Source organism: Sinocyclocheilus anshuiensis, unplaced genomic scaffold (genome assembly GCF_001515605.1).
Source record: "Sinocyclocheilus anshuiensis isolate Anshui unplaced genomic scaffold, SAMN03320099.WGS_v1.1 scaffold1341, whole genome shotgun sequence".
In the NCBI taxonomy this organism is placed as follows: Eukaryota; Metazoa; Chordata; class Actinopteri; order Cypriniformes; family Cyprinidae; genus Sinocyclocheilus; species Sinocyclocheilus anshuiensis.
In genome coordinates, this window is record NW_015553274.1 from 1,126,837 (window position 1) to 1,142,859 (window position 16,023).

Genomic DNA, 16,023 nt, shown 5'->3' on the forward strand with positions numbered 1-16,023 from the left:
TTTTTTAATTTTTAATCACCTGTATGTTCTTTTTCCAAAAGGACTTTTTTTGGGGGGTGTGGACTAATTTCATTACTGGGCTATACCTTATGAGCTTTGACTCTGACTAATAATATTTGGATTTGAGCAAGTTTAATTCACTTTTAATTAAGGAAATTAAACCGCATATATTGCATTTGAATGTTTTGCAAAGCCAGCTGCTAATTTTGAAGATGACTATCAAGGATAGGAGATCCTTTTGTTTAGTTTTCTTAATAAATCATTTCAGCCATGTGCCATTAAAATGGTATTTGTAAGGAGAATGAATCAGATATCCTGTAAGATCTCAAATAGGTTGTGCGTTGTATTAATGCACTGTATAATAGCTCCAGAAAATGGCCTTGTTCTTCACTCACAATGTTCTTTTGGCAAATGGACATTTAAAAAACCAATGAATCATTTGTTTGAGTTTGCATTTTACATCCTTGCCTATTGCCACCTTGTGTATATCCTCTGTGGTTGACTCATAATTCTGTTTGTCAACATGCATCAAATAGGCCTATGTATATTTTTGTGTCTGACTTTGGAGAGAGAGGGCAGTTTGCCTATCTGCACATCCTCAGTTTTGTGTTCCTGGCTTGTTTTTGTAAAATTATTTACATTTTTTTTTTTTTTCATGCAAACTGAAGGCAAAATATTACTGCTGCCTTAAAACTTGTACATTTCATCCATTTCTCACTTTGTAATCAAGTGTTTCTTCCATCTCACTGGCTTAATGGTAATTTGTCTTCAGTTTCCTTATGGCCTTACTTTTTCTTTTCTATGCATAAACATTGTCTTGTAGATTTTCAGACATAGGGTTTTACTCTGGAGGATGTGACATAAGATTATCCACCCGTACTTCCTCAGAAGAGTTTTTTGTTTTTTGTGAATGTGAAACATGAACTTTTGAGGGTTTGTTTGTTTGTTTGGTTTCATTCAAAGGATGTTTTTACATTTAAAAAAAAGAAAGGACGCAAATAAAAAAGGATATCTAGGATGTGTGTGAAACACTGTTGTACGGTGTTTTTCTGCAAGTGTAATTTAAGTTGACTCATCCATCCAGCTCCCCATCCCCATTCCACTTCTTTTGGTTTTCCTCTGTACATTGCTGTGTGTGTGAAGATACTATTTTAATATTTGTATAAAGTTTAATTTAATTCTACATTGTGTATATAACTATTTCTAATTAAAGCTTTCATTTGAAGTGCTCAAGTGGTGTGTTTACTTTGGTGAGTTTGATGCGTGTCATGTTGTGGTTTACTCTGTAACTGCTTTTAAAGTTATATAATAATCCATACTGTCGTATGACATGATGGATTCCATTGTAATGAGGGTAAAGTGCAGATTTCATTAGTAAGTAATTAATGTGCGTTAACGCCATCTAGTGTTCGAGCTCTGTACTACTACTGAAGTCCGGCTCATTTCCGCGTTTCGGTTATTTTGAACAGTTCTTTCAAAGAAACGATTCAAAATAACGATGCAGCTATTTACCTCATTATGTTGCAGACTTAATGCATCTCATTTAGAATCTAAATAATAGTAAACTATCATGACCAGTCCAGTACGGTTTTTTGGTGAATCGGACCAAAAGAATGTGACGGCGATTATTCACGAATCATTCAGACTCAATTTGTGAACCGGTTCAATTGATTCAGTACAATTCGTTGCAGTACATACACGCCGTTTTATCTAAACAAAGTATTTTATGGTCGGAATAAATGTGGGAAATCAGTTCAAAGTTACCACAGACACTACAAATTGTGTTTCGTCTCTCTTAAGAAAATCATTTTACCATACAGCCTTACGTTTGACATTTTCCACCATTTTCTCAATACGTAGATAGCTACATACTAGTTCAAATTATTGAGTAATCACAGTAGAATTCATAGCGTATCTGTCAGTAGTGCAGCGGTTGTGGTGTTCTGAACTGATCTCAGATCAGCGCTGAAGCCGAGCCTCGTTCGCAGCTCTTCAGACTCCATTTTGTGTGAGGGGACTGTTCGGACAGGCACGACACATTCAGAGGACAAACATCAGGTAGAGGTATGTACCCGAGACAGTATGTACTTAAGACATCTTCACACTTGCCTGAATTCTTCTTCTAAGGGATGTGTTGTTTAAACGACTGTATTTTGTAGAGCGATTCAGCAGTTAATGATCTCTCTCTGGATGTGGGTTGTGGCCTCGAGCCTTTATTGTTGCAGAGATTCGTAACGTTAGGTGTTTGACAATTGCAGAATGACAGTATTATCATGGTTGTTTTAACTTGTTTTCGCTTGTTTTGAGGAGGATGAGCGGTTGTCGTATTTTCATCGGTCGATTAAACCCCTCTGCTCGGGAAAAGGACGTCGAGCGCTTCTTCAAGGGTTATGGAAGAATCAGGGACATTGACCTGAAAAGAGGCTTCGGATTTGTAGTACGTTTTGCCTTTTTACAATTTAAAGGGATCCCTGGGTATTAAGACTTGTATGGCTTAATATAACGTAAATGATGTTAATATTGTAACAAACTGTTCTATGCATGTCAGTAGTTAGCTTCAATTGACTATATTAATAACACAACAAGGGCCGCGTTTTAAAGCACAGTGAGCTGCCGACATAGCGTTATTTGACCGCATTCACCAATGGTGGTAAGACAGCTCTCATTTTGCGTATATTTAAAGTGTGTGTGTGTGTGTGTGTGTGTGTGTACACACACACACACAATTCAATTATATATTACACTATATATTTTCTAACCACCGTTTGGGGGAAGTCACTTCTAAGGATCACTAGAAGTTCGCATTTGCACACAGTAAAAACATTAATATTGATATTTTTACTATTTTAAATAACTTTTCTGTTTCCATATACTTCAACCCATAATTTAATCCTTTGATGGAATAGAATTTTCAGCAGACATCATTACTCCAGTTATATTCAGTGTCACATGATCCTTCAGAAATCATTGTAATGTAAAGATTTGGTACTTAAACGGGTAGTTCACCCAAAAATGGAAATTCTGTCATTAATTACTCACCCTCATGTTGTTCCAAACTCGTAAGACCTTCGTTCATCTTCAGAACACAAATTAAGATATTTTTGATGAAATCCGAGAGCTTTCTGACCCTGCATAGACAGCAATGCAACTGAAATCTTCAAGGCCCAGAAAGTTAGTAAGGACATCGTTAAAATAGTCCATGTGACATCAGTGGTTCAACTGTGATTTTATGAAGCTATGAGAATACGTTTTGTGTGCAAAGAAAACAAATATAATGACTTTATTCAACAATTTCTTCTCTTCCAGATCAGTCTCCGCCACCATTCACAAGAATAGCATGACACATTAGGAGCACCACACGCATAGGTTGTGGTATTCTCGTGAATGGCGGCGGAGACTGATCTGGAAGAGAAGAAATCCTTTTTGTTCAAATTTCTTAATTGCTCAGTTTAGTATTAAATAATATTCATTGAAAAAATTAATTAGGAAAAATAAACTAAAGATCAAGAATGGCAACACGTCATTAAACCTCTGCAGTATATAATATTCACATGTAAATCTTGAGGTCTTTCTTGCAGGAATTTGATGATCCAAGAGATGCAGAAGATGCTGTTTATGAGCTTGATGGGAAAGAGCTCTGCAATGAGAGGTATGATCAGTGTTTATTTGTATATTGCTTTTCTCAGTACATATTGTTTCAAAACAGCCTTAATTTCCTCAATGAGCAGGCTAAAAGCAACAGGGATAAGGAAAATCTATCTAAGATTGATTAGGTAGAGGAAAAGAAGAAGCCTTGGAGGGAACGGAGACTTAGCCGAGGCAGACACATGTCTAAGGGATGTTTTGATTTTAGGGTGACCATTGAACATGCCCGTGTGCGTCTGCGTGGAGGCCGAGGCCGTGGTGGTGGTGGAGGTCGTTTTCCTGGTCGGTATAGTCGTGGCTCCCAAGACAGCCGGAGGTAGGGGGTCCATTTTTGTTCAATTTTCAATAGTTTTGGTTCAGTAAGATTTTTTCTTTTTGTAAGAAATTAAGTTTTATTCAGCAAGGATGCATTAAATTGATCAAAACTGCCAGTAAGGACTTTTACATTGTTACAAAAAAAAATAATATTTCAAATAAATGCTGTTCTTTTGAAGTGTCTATTTAAATCTAAAAGGTATGGCATGTTTGCACAGGTAGGCTTGTGTAAACATACTATGTTCAGTTTAGTCGTATTTTCTACATTAGAAATCAAGCCAATAACTCTTAAGTGTTTCACCTGTCAGGAATCCTCCACCAATGCGCACAGAGAATCGCCTCATTGTGGAGAATTTGTCGTCGAGAGTCAGCTGGCAGGTGAGTGTTCAACAATTTGCTGTCAGGTTTTGTTGAGTCAGTTATATTCCCAGTCATTGCAAATGACAAAAAATAAGGATTTCCTTCAAAGATGAATAGAATATGAGAGTTATGTAGATAGATAGATAGTTATGTTGATTTAGTAGCTTTTAATTACCCAACTAAATGTAAATCTGAGACAAAAAGTGTCATTCTGAGATTAATTTCAAATTCAAGGTCATATAAAAAATACTTGGTGCTAGAGAAGAGGAAATGGTAAAGTTAAGTCACTTTGCCTCTGTTTTAACCAATTGTTCACCCCTCTATTTGCCAGCCTGACTGTTGTGTCGTATGGAAGAGATCGCTAATGGTGGAGTTAACCCCTACAGGGCCCCTCTCTCTGCTTAAGCCACTCCCATTGTGTCCCACGCCTAGTTGACCTCCACCGATCGCCGCCGATCGCATGAGAGCTCTCTGTGAGTGATGCCCTCTCGCTCTAGACGCAGCGGCTGCCGCTACAAAGCGCAGTTTGTGACGGTGCCGAGCTGAAAGAGAGAGAGAGACAGAGTGAAAGAGAGAGAGGGGCAGAAAGAGAGCGAGAGAAAGAGAGAAACAGAGCCAATCTCTGGTATACGCAGTCAATCGAGGGGTTCGGTAATTTGAGAGGCTTCGATCGGTATACTCACCCACCCTGCTCTCTGGTGGTCCCGAGGATAAAATCTCCAGGTTATGGCCCCAGCCCGATGGGTACGTTCCCAGGTATTAGTCTATAATCTCTTCCTCGCTGTTTACGCTCAGTGCCCTTGAGGGGATGGCACAAATAGGGTACGATCGATGGAGGGAAGCCCTGTGCTCTACCACACTGTATACACTTATGTTTTGGTAAGAATGCATCTGCCATGTAAATGTATTTTGCATTTTAACAAATGTGGGGCCCTTTTTTATGAGCTGCTCCACATATTTCCTCTGCTAGTCTTGTAGTACGGGGGTCTGGGAATGTTACAGCATTGCAAGCCAAAAGTACCCTTGATTATACGCCACTCCTTTTCGTTCCAGTGCTCGTTAATTTTGGCTGACGAGACAGAAGTCTTTGTGTTTAGAAGCCAGGGTTGGCCTCACAAAGCTTTGAATAGAGATTCCTAAGACCATGAAATGGGGCTGATTCACACGTGTTGTGATTCAAAGGTGTCAGTTTGGCCTCGCTTTTTGCAGTTCTTTTCTGTCAGATTACTAATCCAAAAAGTTACCCTACACAGACCCTATACTTTTTGTTGGTATCCGTGTGCTGAAATGTTCTTCAGCTTAATTTGAACGTTTGTATGGAGCGTATTGAACATGGTCCAGGCTTGAGCATGAGCTGAGAGATTCTCGGACCCCAACTTTGATAGTTCAGTTACTGTGATACTTCATAAAACGTGTAAAAATTATTATCTGAGTTACTTAACTAACTCAAAATGCTGGTGTACTGTGTGTAGGATTTGAAGGATTTCATGAGACAAGCTGGAGAGGTTACTTTTGCAGATGCCCATCGGCCAAAGCTTAATGAGGGTTATACTATACTGTTTAAAAGATTGGGGTCAGTATTTTTATTTTTTTTTCACCAAAACATTAAATTACATTGATCAAACGTGACAGTAAACACATTTATAATGTTACAAAAAAAATCTAAGAAGAAAATGTTTTCTCAAAAATATCAAGCAGCACAACTGTTTTTAACAATAATAATAAATGTTTCTTGGTCACCAAATCTGCATATTTGAATGATTTCTGAAGGATCATGTGACTCTGAAGACTGGAGTAATGGTTGCTGAAAATTCAGCGTTACAATCACATATTAAATATTAAAATTAGGGCTGTGCAAAAAATCGAATGCGATTTTCATGTGCATCTCGATTTTATAGCTGAATTGCTTTTTTGCTGTTTTGTGTAATACTTTTATCTTTCTACAGTGTGGTTGAGTTTGCATCTCATAGTGATCTAAAAAATGCCCTTGAGAAGTTGTCTGGGAAGGAGATCAATGGAAGGAAAATCAAACTTGTTGAGGCATCCAGGAAAAAGTGAGTTATTCTTGTTTTTAGCTGTCTGTTAAGGTTTAAAGTAAAAAAAAATTGTATGTACTGTTAATGACAAATGTAGTATATAAACTGTATAATATGTATAATGAAAAACATGTGCATCTCGTCAGTAAAGCCGCTCCTGTGATCGGCAATGAATCGCCAGCGATTTTGTGTAGCTTGTCAGTGAACTACGGCTCTGTGTAGTAAATGCCGCTCCATCTGAAAGCACTTGCTGGAGATTTACTACTAATCACAGGAGCGGCTTTACTGACGAGATGCACATGAAAATCGCATTCAATTTTTTTGCACAGCCCTAATTAAAATAGAAATGTTTAAATCATTTAATAGTTTATTGTAATAGTATTTCACAATATTACAGTTTTACTATATTTATTTTTTTCAAAAACATTTAAAAAAATCATATCGACCCTTAACTTTTGAATGTTAATATTGACAGACAGATGATTGATTGATTGATTGATTGATTGATTGATTGATTGATTTTCTCTTGTCCTGTAGATCCAGAACTCGGTCTCGTTCAAATAGCTCATCCCGTTCTCGTTCCAGAGGGCGCTCCACGTCACGTTCTCGTAGCCGCTCCCGTTCCCACAGCCCCAAATCACATAACCGCTCCAGAAGTCGGTCCCGTTCGGCCAGTGCTTCTCCTGTGCGGCCCAAAGAAGCCCCACGTGCTGAATCAGCGTCACCACCGACCCCAGCACAGCGGCCCCCACCGTCTCGTTCCCCGTCTACTGACAGTCGTCATTAGCCGCCACTGCTCTGTATGCTGAGGGATGCGTCTGTAGTCAAGCACTGCAAGAGGCTGAAGTTAGCAATATTGTCCCGTCTTTGACCAGTTTTGGTCCCGAAAGTGGAGGAACAGCCTCTCTCCAGCCTCTGTTGCTAGATTGAAGGTATTTGACAGGAGTGTCACTTAAATCAGGAATATACTACTATTTTGGGTGTTTTGTTGAAGTTCATATCGGAAATGGGTATTTTGTGGTTATTTTTATCACTATATACAGAGTGAGGTTTGATTGATGTTGAGAGAGTCTTTACTTGTTTAAATATAATCATGGACAAGCCAGTAAATGTGATTGTTTTCAGTAAGTTTGACTCTTTGTTGTGTGTTGAAAATATTAAGTAGGGTTTTATGAATAAAACATAGTATGAATCGTGACTGACAGCAAATGAGCTTTTATTGCTTCATGAAAGGCTGATGGTAACATGAATTTCAAGTGCAAAAACTGCCACACATGCACAAACACAAAATGAGGAGCGAGGATTTCATATCCAACAAATAAAGTGAAATTAAGTTTCTGATACTTTGTAGGTCTTTCAACATTTTACAAAACCGCCTGTGCTGTTTGGGCCAGCTAACTGTTTCTTTTTGTTACTTCATGAATATATGTGTGAATCGTTTGTAATGTGGATGCTTGAATTATAATCAAAGCATTATCAGAGTTCCCTCCACGCTGCATGACAAATATACAAGCCTATTCATATGTATGCATTTAATTTCTCATTCTGGAGACATTTCTATGTTGCATTTGTTTGTATGAGTAAATTGTGCTTTTTTTGCAATGCATACATTTTCTTAACAAAACAGGATGAGATTTTAATATGGCATAATTCTGATGTATCATGCTTTTTAGTATTCTGGTATTTTGAGTATGTAAAAATCAGACAATGTCAGGTTTTGTCTGGATATGTTTTGATGCATGTGTTACCTTTCTGTACCATGGTACAAATATTACACATGAAAATGTTTTTGAGCAATTATAAAGTTTGTGTAGCACTGTTAAAAATGAATAAATTACTGAAAAGCTGTTAGGAATGAGGTCGGCCATTTTCCAAAATAAAAATCACACAATCTGAAACAGTAATGACAATATTACAGTACATGCCTAAAACAAAAATGCATTACACATACATTGCTCATATAAGACAGTGTTCAGATAAGACGATAATGGTTTCTTAATGCAGTGTCTAATTGTATGTGGTTGCACAACAGCATAAAAGTGCCATATTTTTTTAATCTGAAAGTCTCCATTTAAAAAAATAATTCAATGTGTTTCTAAGCCATAAGAACTAATTTAACGGAATAAATTTTTCAAAATGTTTTCAAGTGTAAAAAAACAAAGTTAATACCTTTATTCAAACAATTAATTTGTACAGTAAAGTTAACTATTTTTACACTCTAAACGGACTATTCGGCATTATGCATATGTTTTTCAAGGAGGAACAACAAAATATGTAGTTTCCCCGTGGTCACAGCATTTGTGGTACTTTGGTCCCAAATTCCTTGAGTCCATTTTGAGCTTTATAAGCACTATGGGGTCCTCAGATAACACTGTTAGAGGGCCCATTAGTTTCTTCAGCTGCTCTTTCCACTGCTGTGTACTCTTTCGTTTCTGTGTAAAAAGATAATAGTTATTTTTAGAATTTAAAATACATATTATAATACAGTATTTTATTTAAAAAGAAATCATTTAAAAAAAAACAATACTTATTTAGGTTGTTAGGTGAGTAGAATTTTACAAAATGGAAATTTGCTGAAATGTACTCATTCTCAGGCCTTTCATGATGTAGATGATGTTTGTTTCAGCATGAGAACAAATTTGGAACAAAGCAACAAAACAAAATCCTCTGCAGTGAATGGGTGCCGTCAGAATGAGAGTTTAAACAGCTGATAAAAACATTACAATAATCCACAAGTAATCAATCCACACGACTCCAGGCTATCAATTAACATCTTGTGAAGTGAAATCTGTGTTCGTAATAAAAAAAATTTTACATTTTGAATTCAACTCATTGCTTCCAATTAAAATACAAGTCCTCTACCTACTGTATATTGCTTTCTCCAAGAAATATGCACAGATCAACCACTGCTTACAAGTGAAAACAGCCCAAAAAAATATGTCAGTGAATTTTGATGTGAAAGGACAACATGGGTTGGGGATTTTCACTTTACAAGACGTGAATTGATGGACTGGAGTCGTGTGGATTACTTGTGGAATATTTGTGATGTTTTTATCAGCTGTTTGGACTCTCATTCTCATTCACCGCAGAGGATCCATTAGTGAGCAAGTAATGTACTGCTAAATTTCTCCAAATCTGTTCCGATGAAGAAGAAAAAAACTCATCTACATCTTGGATGGCCTGAGGGCAAGTAAATTTTCAGCATTTCATAACAGTTTATAGAGTTCATGTACCTTGTTGGGATGGTCTCAGTCTCTGATGGCATCTGAACAGGAATATCAAAATAAGGGCCTCGACTATCTGGAACACAATGTAGATGACGGGGAAGAAATACAGCTGACCAATGAGCTCAGCAGGAAAGGCCACCTTCAGGATTGTGGTACACAGCTGGATGTTCTGACAGCCCACCTCCATAGAAACAGTCCGTCTGCAACTGAGGACCAAAGGACACAAGTTAACATGATGACGAAAACTGCACTGTGACTGAACAATAAATCAATTTGGTTGATTATCTTGTGAATGGATTTGCATCTCAAGCCATACACTACAATTCTATATGGTGAACATACGGTGCATTCATCCTGAACAGAGTGGACAGGATATATCCACATATGAATCCAGTCAATGGCATCAATGCAGCTGTGGCTATAAGTTGACGAGACAGCACTGTGAAAATCTTTCCTCCATCAGACATACCAGCAAGAACCCCAATGACAACACATGAGATCAGCAGGAGTGTTAACCCAACCTACAAGCCAACAGGAAAATAAATGCAGAACATGCTTATAATTGTTTATAATTTGTCTATCATGCTAATGGCATGTAGCCAGAGCATTTATATTTTACAATACAACAGTTTGCTTTGCGTGGTCGAGCAGCATTCCAGAGTGTTGAAAGAAACAAGTAGCGGTCTTTATGAATGTGTAATTGAATCATTTACTCAACTGATTCTTCAAAGACGCTGATTCATTCAGGAACTAAACACCACTACCGTACAGGGGTGCGTTTCCCAGAAGCAACTATGGTCGCAAGTTCCATCATTACCAATAGAGTGCAATGGAACTTGCGAACATAGTTATCTAACGATGCGTTTGGGAAATGCACCCCTGGTCTGAGTCACACAACGGTTTTGTTTTGGCTTTGCTTAAAAAATAGAAACAAACAGAGAAACTGAAATTGTGTCTAATTACATCTATGTTAGAGGTCACTTTTACCACTGTTCAGCAGATTTCGCAACAGGTTCGATTTGGTCACGCAGATTCGCCCTGTTAACCAACAGTAACCTGCTTAGTTTGAAAGTGACTTCTGTTCAAGCTGTGATTCATACATCACTACACTATGATGGGTACGTGGCCACGTTAACAAGATTTCACAGGCAAAATTTTGCGGGTCTAGTGTCCATGGAGTTGCGGTGTATGGCGTACAGCTCACACAAAACTCATTTTCAAACCGAGCAGCTTACTGTTAACTAGTACAAGAGCGAAATTTGCATGGGGAACTTGTTTGCCCTCACGCAAAACTATCACATGGAAATTACTGGATTTGCCTGCAGGATTTTGCAGAGTAACTGTAAATTTTACTTCACCTTTACTCTGCTAAAGTCATTATTGAACTGTTGAATAAAAGCAGTATCATACTCCATACATGAATTAACACACACCTTGGTGATGATCTTAGAATACTGGGGCACTCGGTAGTTGATCAAGATCCCAATACCGCAGGGCACCAGGATCATAATCAGGGCAAAAGTGATGTTAGTGAAAGGAACAAATTGTGCCAGGTTTGAGAAACCCTGGCTGTACAGGTAGAGCAGGAGTGGCATCATACCCAATCCCAGTGCCGTGGAACAAGTAGTCATCACAATACTGAGAGAAAAAAAAATAGAAAAAATTCAAAATAATGAGATACTTTGTGCAACCATATTGTCATTGGTGCCTGTCATTGGTGCTGTGTTAGAGAAATGCAGATAAAGCACTAGACAAACTTGAATAGATATTTAACTCGTGTATTGCGTCGGGTGGTTCTTGGCCTCCATGTTGTGCATTAAAATCGTTTAATGCAGCCGTGAATTATCCCGCTTATACCCATAAATATGTATAGGTAGATGCCTCATTCAACAGCTCCAGGCACGTAGACACGTCCGCCATCTTGCAACAGTCAGGTTGACGTCATTCACCATAATAAACAATGAATATTCGAAGATGCCACAATCCTGCACAGCCGATGGTTGTAAAAACCGCCGGGATTTAAATTTCCGAAGAAACGGGATAACATTTCACAGGTGAGAATGCGAGAGTCCAGCGGAACCATAGATATGTAAGGATTGTGACATCTTCGAATATTCATTGATAAAAAGTATGGTGAATGACGTCAAGTTGACCCTTCCAATATGGCGGACGGCTTACGTATAGTGGCCCATAGAAACAGTTGCTAATGAGGCATCTACATATACATATACCTAAAGTTGTTAATGACGTTTGCAGTCCAATATTTGACCGGAAGGGTAAAAATGACAGTTATTTTCGGTTATTTTCAAATGAATTATGGCACTTATTTGAATTAATTATCGATCAGTCGAGAGAGAGAGAGATGACAACTGTTTGTGTGTTACCTGTGTCCAGGGACGGCGTAACGGGAGGGAAGGTTAGGACGATTCCAAGGGCCCAACGAGGGAGAGGGGGCCCAGAACTCGATTTTTACCCAGGGGGCTGTCAACAAGTTTCTGTGCTCCTGAATTTTTCTGTGTGCGCAGAAAACTCTCTCTGTGTGTGCGTGTGTGTGCATCAATTACAGCAGCGCATTAATATAGAATGGTGATTAAACTGACTTGGAACTACCTGTGCATTAAATGGTTTTAATGCATACCTCCCAGCCAATCAGAATCGAGTATTCAGACAGACCATGGTATAAATTGTATTAATGCACACAAGTACTCAAATTACTGAATTGATTCATTGTTCATGTTTGAACAAAGATATTCCGATATAACCGATTCACTAGAATAAATCTAGGATTTTCATCAGTCTTATTAAAGTTGCCATTATTACCTTATAACATTGTTACATAGGCCTATATATTATTCATAGATTATTCATATAGCATGGATAAAGGGCCATTGTTTTCATTTTTCTTTTCTCAAAAAGCAATTGAATAAGTGTTAACTATAGAATAAATAATGAAATCAACTGCAATTATTTTTTGAGAGTTTAAAAAAAATACTGTAGGCTATAGTTTTAACAAATCCAACTCAAATTCCAAGCACCACAGGGAACCCGCTATAAGGTATGCAAACATCTTATGCAAACATCTGGGCTAAAAAACACCTGTTTTGCTGATCTTTCAAGATCTGTAATGGACCCTTTTCACATTTCCGGGTTTCTCAGCAGCAGAAGCCGTCATAGTAGAGGAAACTTCTATAGCAGTGAATGGGAGACTACCACAAATATATTTTTTACATTCTCATTTGCTCAAATAGCAAAAGAAAAACTCCATGATAGTGTTTTCATGACTTTCAAAAAAAAGGAAAAAAAGAGAGAGACTGATAACGGCAGTCAGTAGAGAGAACGATGTCAAATTTACAGTCAGTCCCATAGATGCTGTATTAGAAACACCCTCGCATTAACGTTAACTAGATTTTTTGTAATTTGATGCAAAGGTAGGCCTAATATAATACAAAGTAGGCCTATAGTGTTAAAAATGTACTTTTTTATTTTTTTATTTTTTTTTAATGAAGATACAAAAAACTTTGAAGGATTTACAATGCTGATGACCGTTGAAATGCGTCATCACAGTATTGTGAAAAGGGTCCATTGTCCCAGCTATTCAAATGATTTAAAGGAAATCCATAGATTGCTAAAAGTTCTTGCATTGTTTGCAACAAATAATCTCAGTGAGGTGAAGCTCATCGTTTTCTCCATTAGTCTACTATTGGACAGTATTAATTGTCTCAAGAATTACCTGAGGTTCATGTCTCCCTGGAGAGCCAGAGCAAAGATGTTGGAGAGGTTTCCTCCCGGACAGCACCCACAAATTAACACAGATATGCTCTCCATAGGACCCAACTGAAACAGCTTTGCAAAGCAGAAGGCTGTGAGGGGCATTATACCATATTGAGCCCCAACTGCAATCGCCACCCCTTTGGGTTTGATGAGATAATTCTTGATTTTTGAGATTTCCAATGTGCATCCAAGAGACACCATGGTGATAAAAAGAATAACAATTAACACCAAGCGGATAACCCGGTCCGCATTGTCACTGAATGCAGAGTCATTTGAGGTGGTGTTGTTTATATTCCCGTCAAAGCTTGAAAAGTTGGATTCGATGGTTGAATTTGCAGTGACCACCATTTTTGAAATGTTTTCATAAACTGTGAGACATAAGTGAGAGACAGTTAAAGTGTCAAAAAAGTTTATGTACTCCAAGAAATAACAACAAATGCTTAAGTTTTTTTTAGTATATTTGTTTCTGTAGAAAAATAAATCTCAAGCCTACCTTTGATTCACGCAGTGCTTCGGTGACTGTGTGGAATCTTCTCAGAAAGCCAGAGTGAACCAGTGAGAGAAAAATAGTGGTTTCCTATCTGTCCTCTAATCTGGTACAGTTTTTTTCCCCAGCTCGTTTGTTCATTAACCCTTTAAGGGCTAAGCTATTTATAACTTCATTTTAAATCACATTTACATTTAACATCACGGTGTAGTCATTTCTGAATATAGACAGTTGTACACACCTCAAAACAATGTACACTAGTAGGAACATAACAGCATATTATATAGAATTTTGTTTCTTCACACAGTTGTTACAAACAAAACTGAAGAAAATTGAAAATTTTCTCATTTGCAACATCGAATATTTAACACAAATATGCTTTTTTGGCCTTTTTTCATACATGTCTGCTTTCACAGACTTTTTTTTTTTCCTACGCTAAGAAATTAGTCATAATAATTTACACTAATTTTTTATATATTTTCATAAGTATCACAACCATTGGAAAAAGTTCAGCAACAGGTTATGCAGATTGATCATTTCCTTGATAAGTTACAAAATAGAAATGAACAAGTTATGGTGTTCATTGCCAAGTTTCAGAGCTGAAATTAGTGCAAGGCTGTGATTCTTATGTTCTTTGCAACCCACTGTAGGTAACCACATCCTACACAACACAGCACTCACGAAATGCCAATGGAAGACTCTTGTTTTCAAAAATACAATAACATATCTAGACATTTCCAATAATTCCAGTTAGTCAGCATCTAACAACTAAACAACTCATGTTTTTATGTAAGTTTGCTCTTTCTGGACAAAAGGCTAGGCTATCTCAGCATGATATCAGTGTTGCTACTATAAAAAACACTATGTTCAAAACAACCCGAGGGCTGGGTAAATATGGGACAGAACACATGTTGGGTTGATTTTACCCAGCAAATTGGGTTGATTTAACCCAGCATATGGGTTGATTCATTTTTACTATATTAGTCTACTTGCTTATTTTTTTACTTCATACATGAATTAATGTTTACAGATTTACTTGAATCATCTAAACCTTTGTAAAATACTCCACACAACCACTGGTTTGCATTATAACTTCCTTCATATCATATTTCCAGTATAGCATATTTTATATAGTTTTTAATATGTAGACCATACATATTGCCTATATTTAAACTTGTTTAACAAACATTAGAAGTTAAAATTAAACATTTAGAAGTAATTCACGTGTAATCGATCAGTCTCTGTTAGCCTATTTCCAAAGAAACGCCGCTGGTTCTCGTGCCCGAGCTGGAATCGTGTTCGGTGGGGAACTGCTAACTTCAGACCGCCACCCTGCGTTTCACTCATATGCTGTGACTGACTCCATAACCTGCCCATAAACAAACAGTAAACATCTCCTGAAGAGGATGCAAATACGCCGTTACGAAACTACCCAAACACTGAAAAAATGACCCAAAAGGCTCAACCCAGCATTTGGGATGAAAAAATAACCCAGGATTTTTTAGATTGAGGAGTTTGCTCTACTATTTGAGCTATAAATTATTAGAGCCATGAGAGTTTTGAATTTTTAACACGTACATTATGCAAGACAAATAAGTTGTTACATTGTATTTCTGATCAGTAATAAAAAAATATTCTATTCTATTCTATTCAACACTACTAATGAATCAAGAAAAAAATACATTATTATCAGTAGCAGTGCCGCTAATTAATCAAAATCAGTTAGATACACTTTTTTATGTATTATATTATATTATATTATACAGGTGCATCTCAATAAATTAGAATGTTGTGGAAAAGTTCATTTATTTCAGTAATTCAACTCAAATTGTGAAACTCGTGTATTAAATAAATTCAGTGCACACAGCCTGAAGTAGTTTAAGTCTTTGGTTCTTTTAATTGTGATGATTTTGGCTCACATTTAACAAAAACCCACCAATTGTTGAATTACTGAAATAAATGAACTTTTCCACGACATTCTAATTTATTGAGATGCACCTGTATATTATATTACACAGCACTAGTAATGAAGCAATTATCAACAGTACTACTAATGAATCAAGATCAGTTAGATATTTTAATGCATTACTACACTATATTATTTTAAATAACACTACACTGTTAAAAATTTCCTGTAGAAATTACAGTAACTTACTGGCAGCAGTTCGCCAGTAACTTACTG

General features: G+C 37.1%; 2 protein-coding genes across 3 annotated transcripts; one reads left to right on the top strand and one right to left on the bottom strand.

Annotated features, from left to right (window-relative positions):
* Positions 1 to 1,906: 1,906 nt before the first annotated feature.
* On the top strand, positions 1,907 to 8,207 carry srsf5b (serine and arginine rich splicing factor 5b). 2 transcript variants are annotated; one of them, XM_016460033.1, is made up of 8 exons: positions 1,907 to 2,064; positions 2,308 to 2,437; positions 3,579 to 3,649; positions 3,854 to 3,961; positions 4,269 to 4,338; positions 5,793 to 5,866; positions 6,267 to 6,374; positions 6,894 to 8,207. In XM_016460033.1, exons 2-8 carry the CDS (start codon positions 2,312 to 2,314, stop codon positions 7,141 to 7,143), a joined length of 807 nt encoding a protein of 268 aa, XP_016315519.1. In that variant the 5' UTR covers positions 1,907 to 2,064; positions 2,308 to 2,311; the 3' UTR covers positions 7,144 to 8,207. The 2 variants fall into 2 exon arrangements, with proteins under 2 accessions (XP_016315519.1, XP_016315521.1); XM_016460035.1 differs by having other exon boundaries at positions 2,311 to 2,437.
* Positions 8,208 to 8,578: 371 nt separating this feature from the next.
* Positions 8,579 to 13,907, bottom strand: LOC107668231 (sodium/bile acid cotransporter-like). Its single transcript, XM_016460036.1, has 6 exons — positions 13,848 to 13,907; positions 13,314 to 13,722; positions 11,017 to 11,221; positions 9,926 to 10,104; positions 9,590 to 9,789; positions 8,579 to 8,788 (listed from the first exon to the last, which is right to left on the bottom strand). Exons 2-6 carry the CDS (start codon positions 13,700 to 13,702, stop codon positions 8,718 to 8,720), a joined length of 1,044 nt encoding a protein of 347 aa, XP_016315522.1. The 5' UTR covers positions 13,703 to 13,722; positions 13,848 to 13,907; the 3' UTR covers positions 8,579 to 8,717.
* Positions 13,908 to 16,023: the final 2,116 nt, after the last annotated feature.

Bases quoted from the DNA above. Each gene is read 5' to 3' on its own strand.
- srsf5b (XM_016460033.1), top strand. From the start codon at position 2,312: ATGAGCGGTTGTCGTATTTTCATCGGTCGATTAAACCCCTCTGCTCGG. The intron at 2,438-3,578 runs GTACGTTTTGCC...TCTTTCTTGCAG, and splicing joins AAAGAGGCTTCGGATTTGTA to GAATTTGATGATCCAAGAGA. The intron at 3,650-3,853 runs GTATGATCAGTG...TTTTGATTTTAG, and splicing joins AAAGAGCTCTGCAATGAGAG to GGTGACCATTGAACATGCCC.
- LOC107668231 (XM_016460036.1), bottom strand. From the start codon at position 13,702: ATGGTGGTCACTGCAAATTCAACCATCGAATCCAACTTTTCAAGCTTT. The intron at 11,222-13,313 runs GTAATTCTTGAG...TTTTTCTCTCAG, and splicing joins CAGGGAGACATGAACCTCAG to TATTGTGATGACTACTTGTT. The intron at 8,789-9,589 runs GTACATGAACTC...CTTTTTACACAG, and splicing joins ACTGAGACCATCCCAACAAG to AAACGAAAGAGTACACAGCA.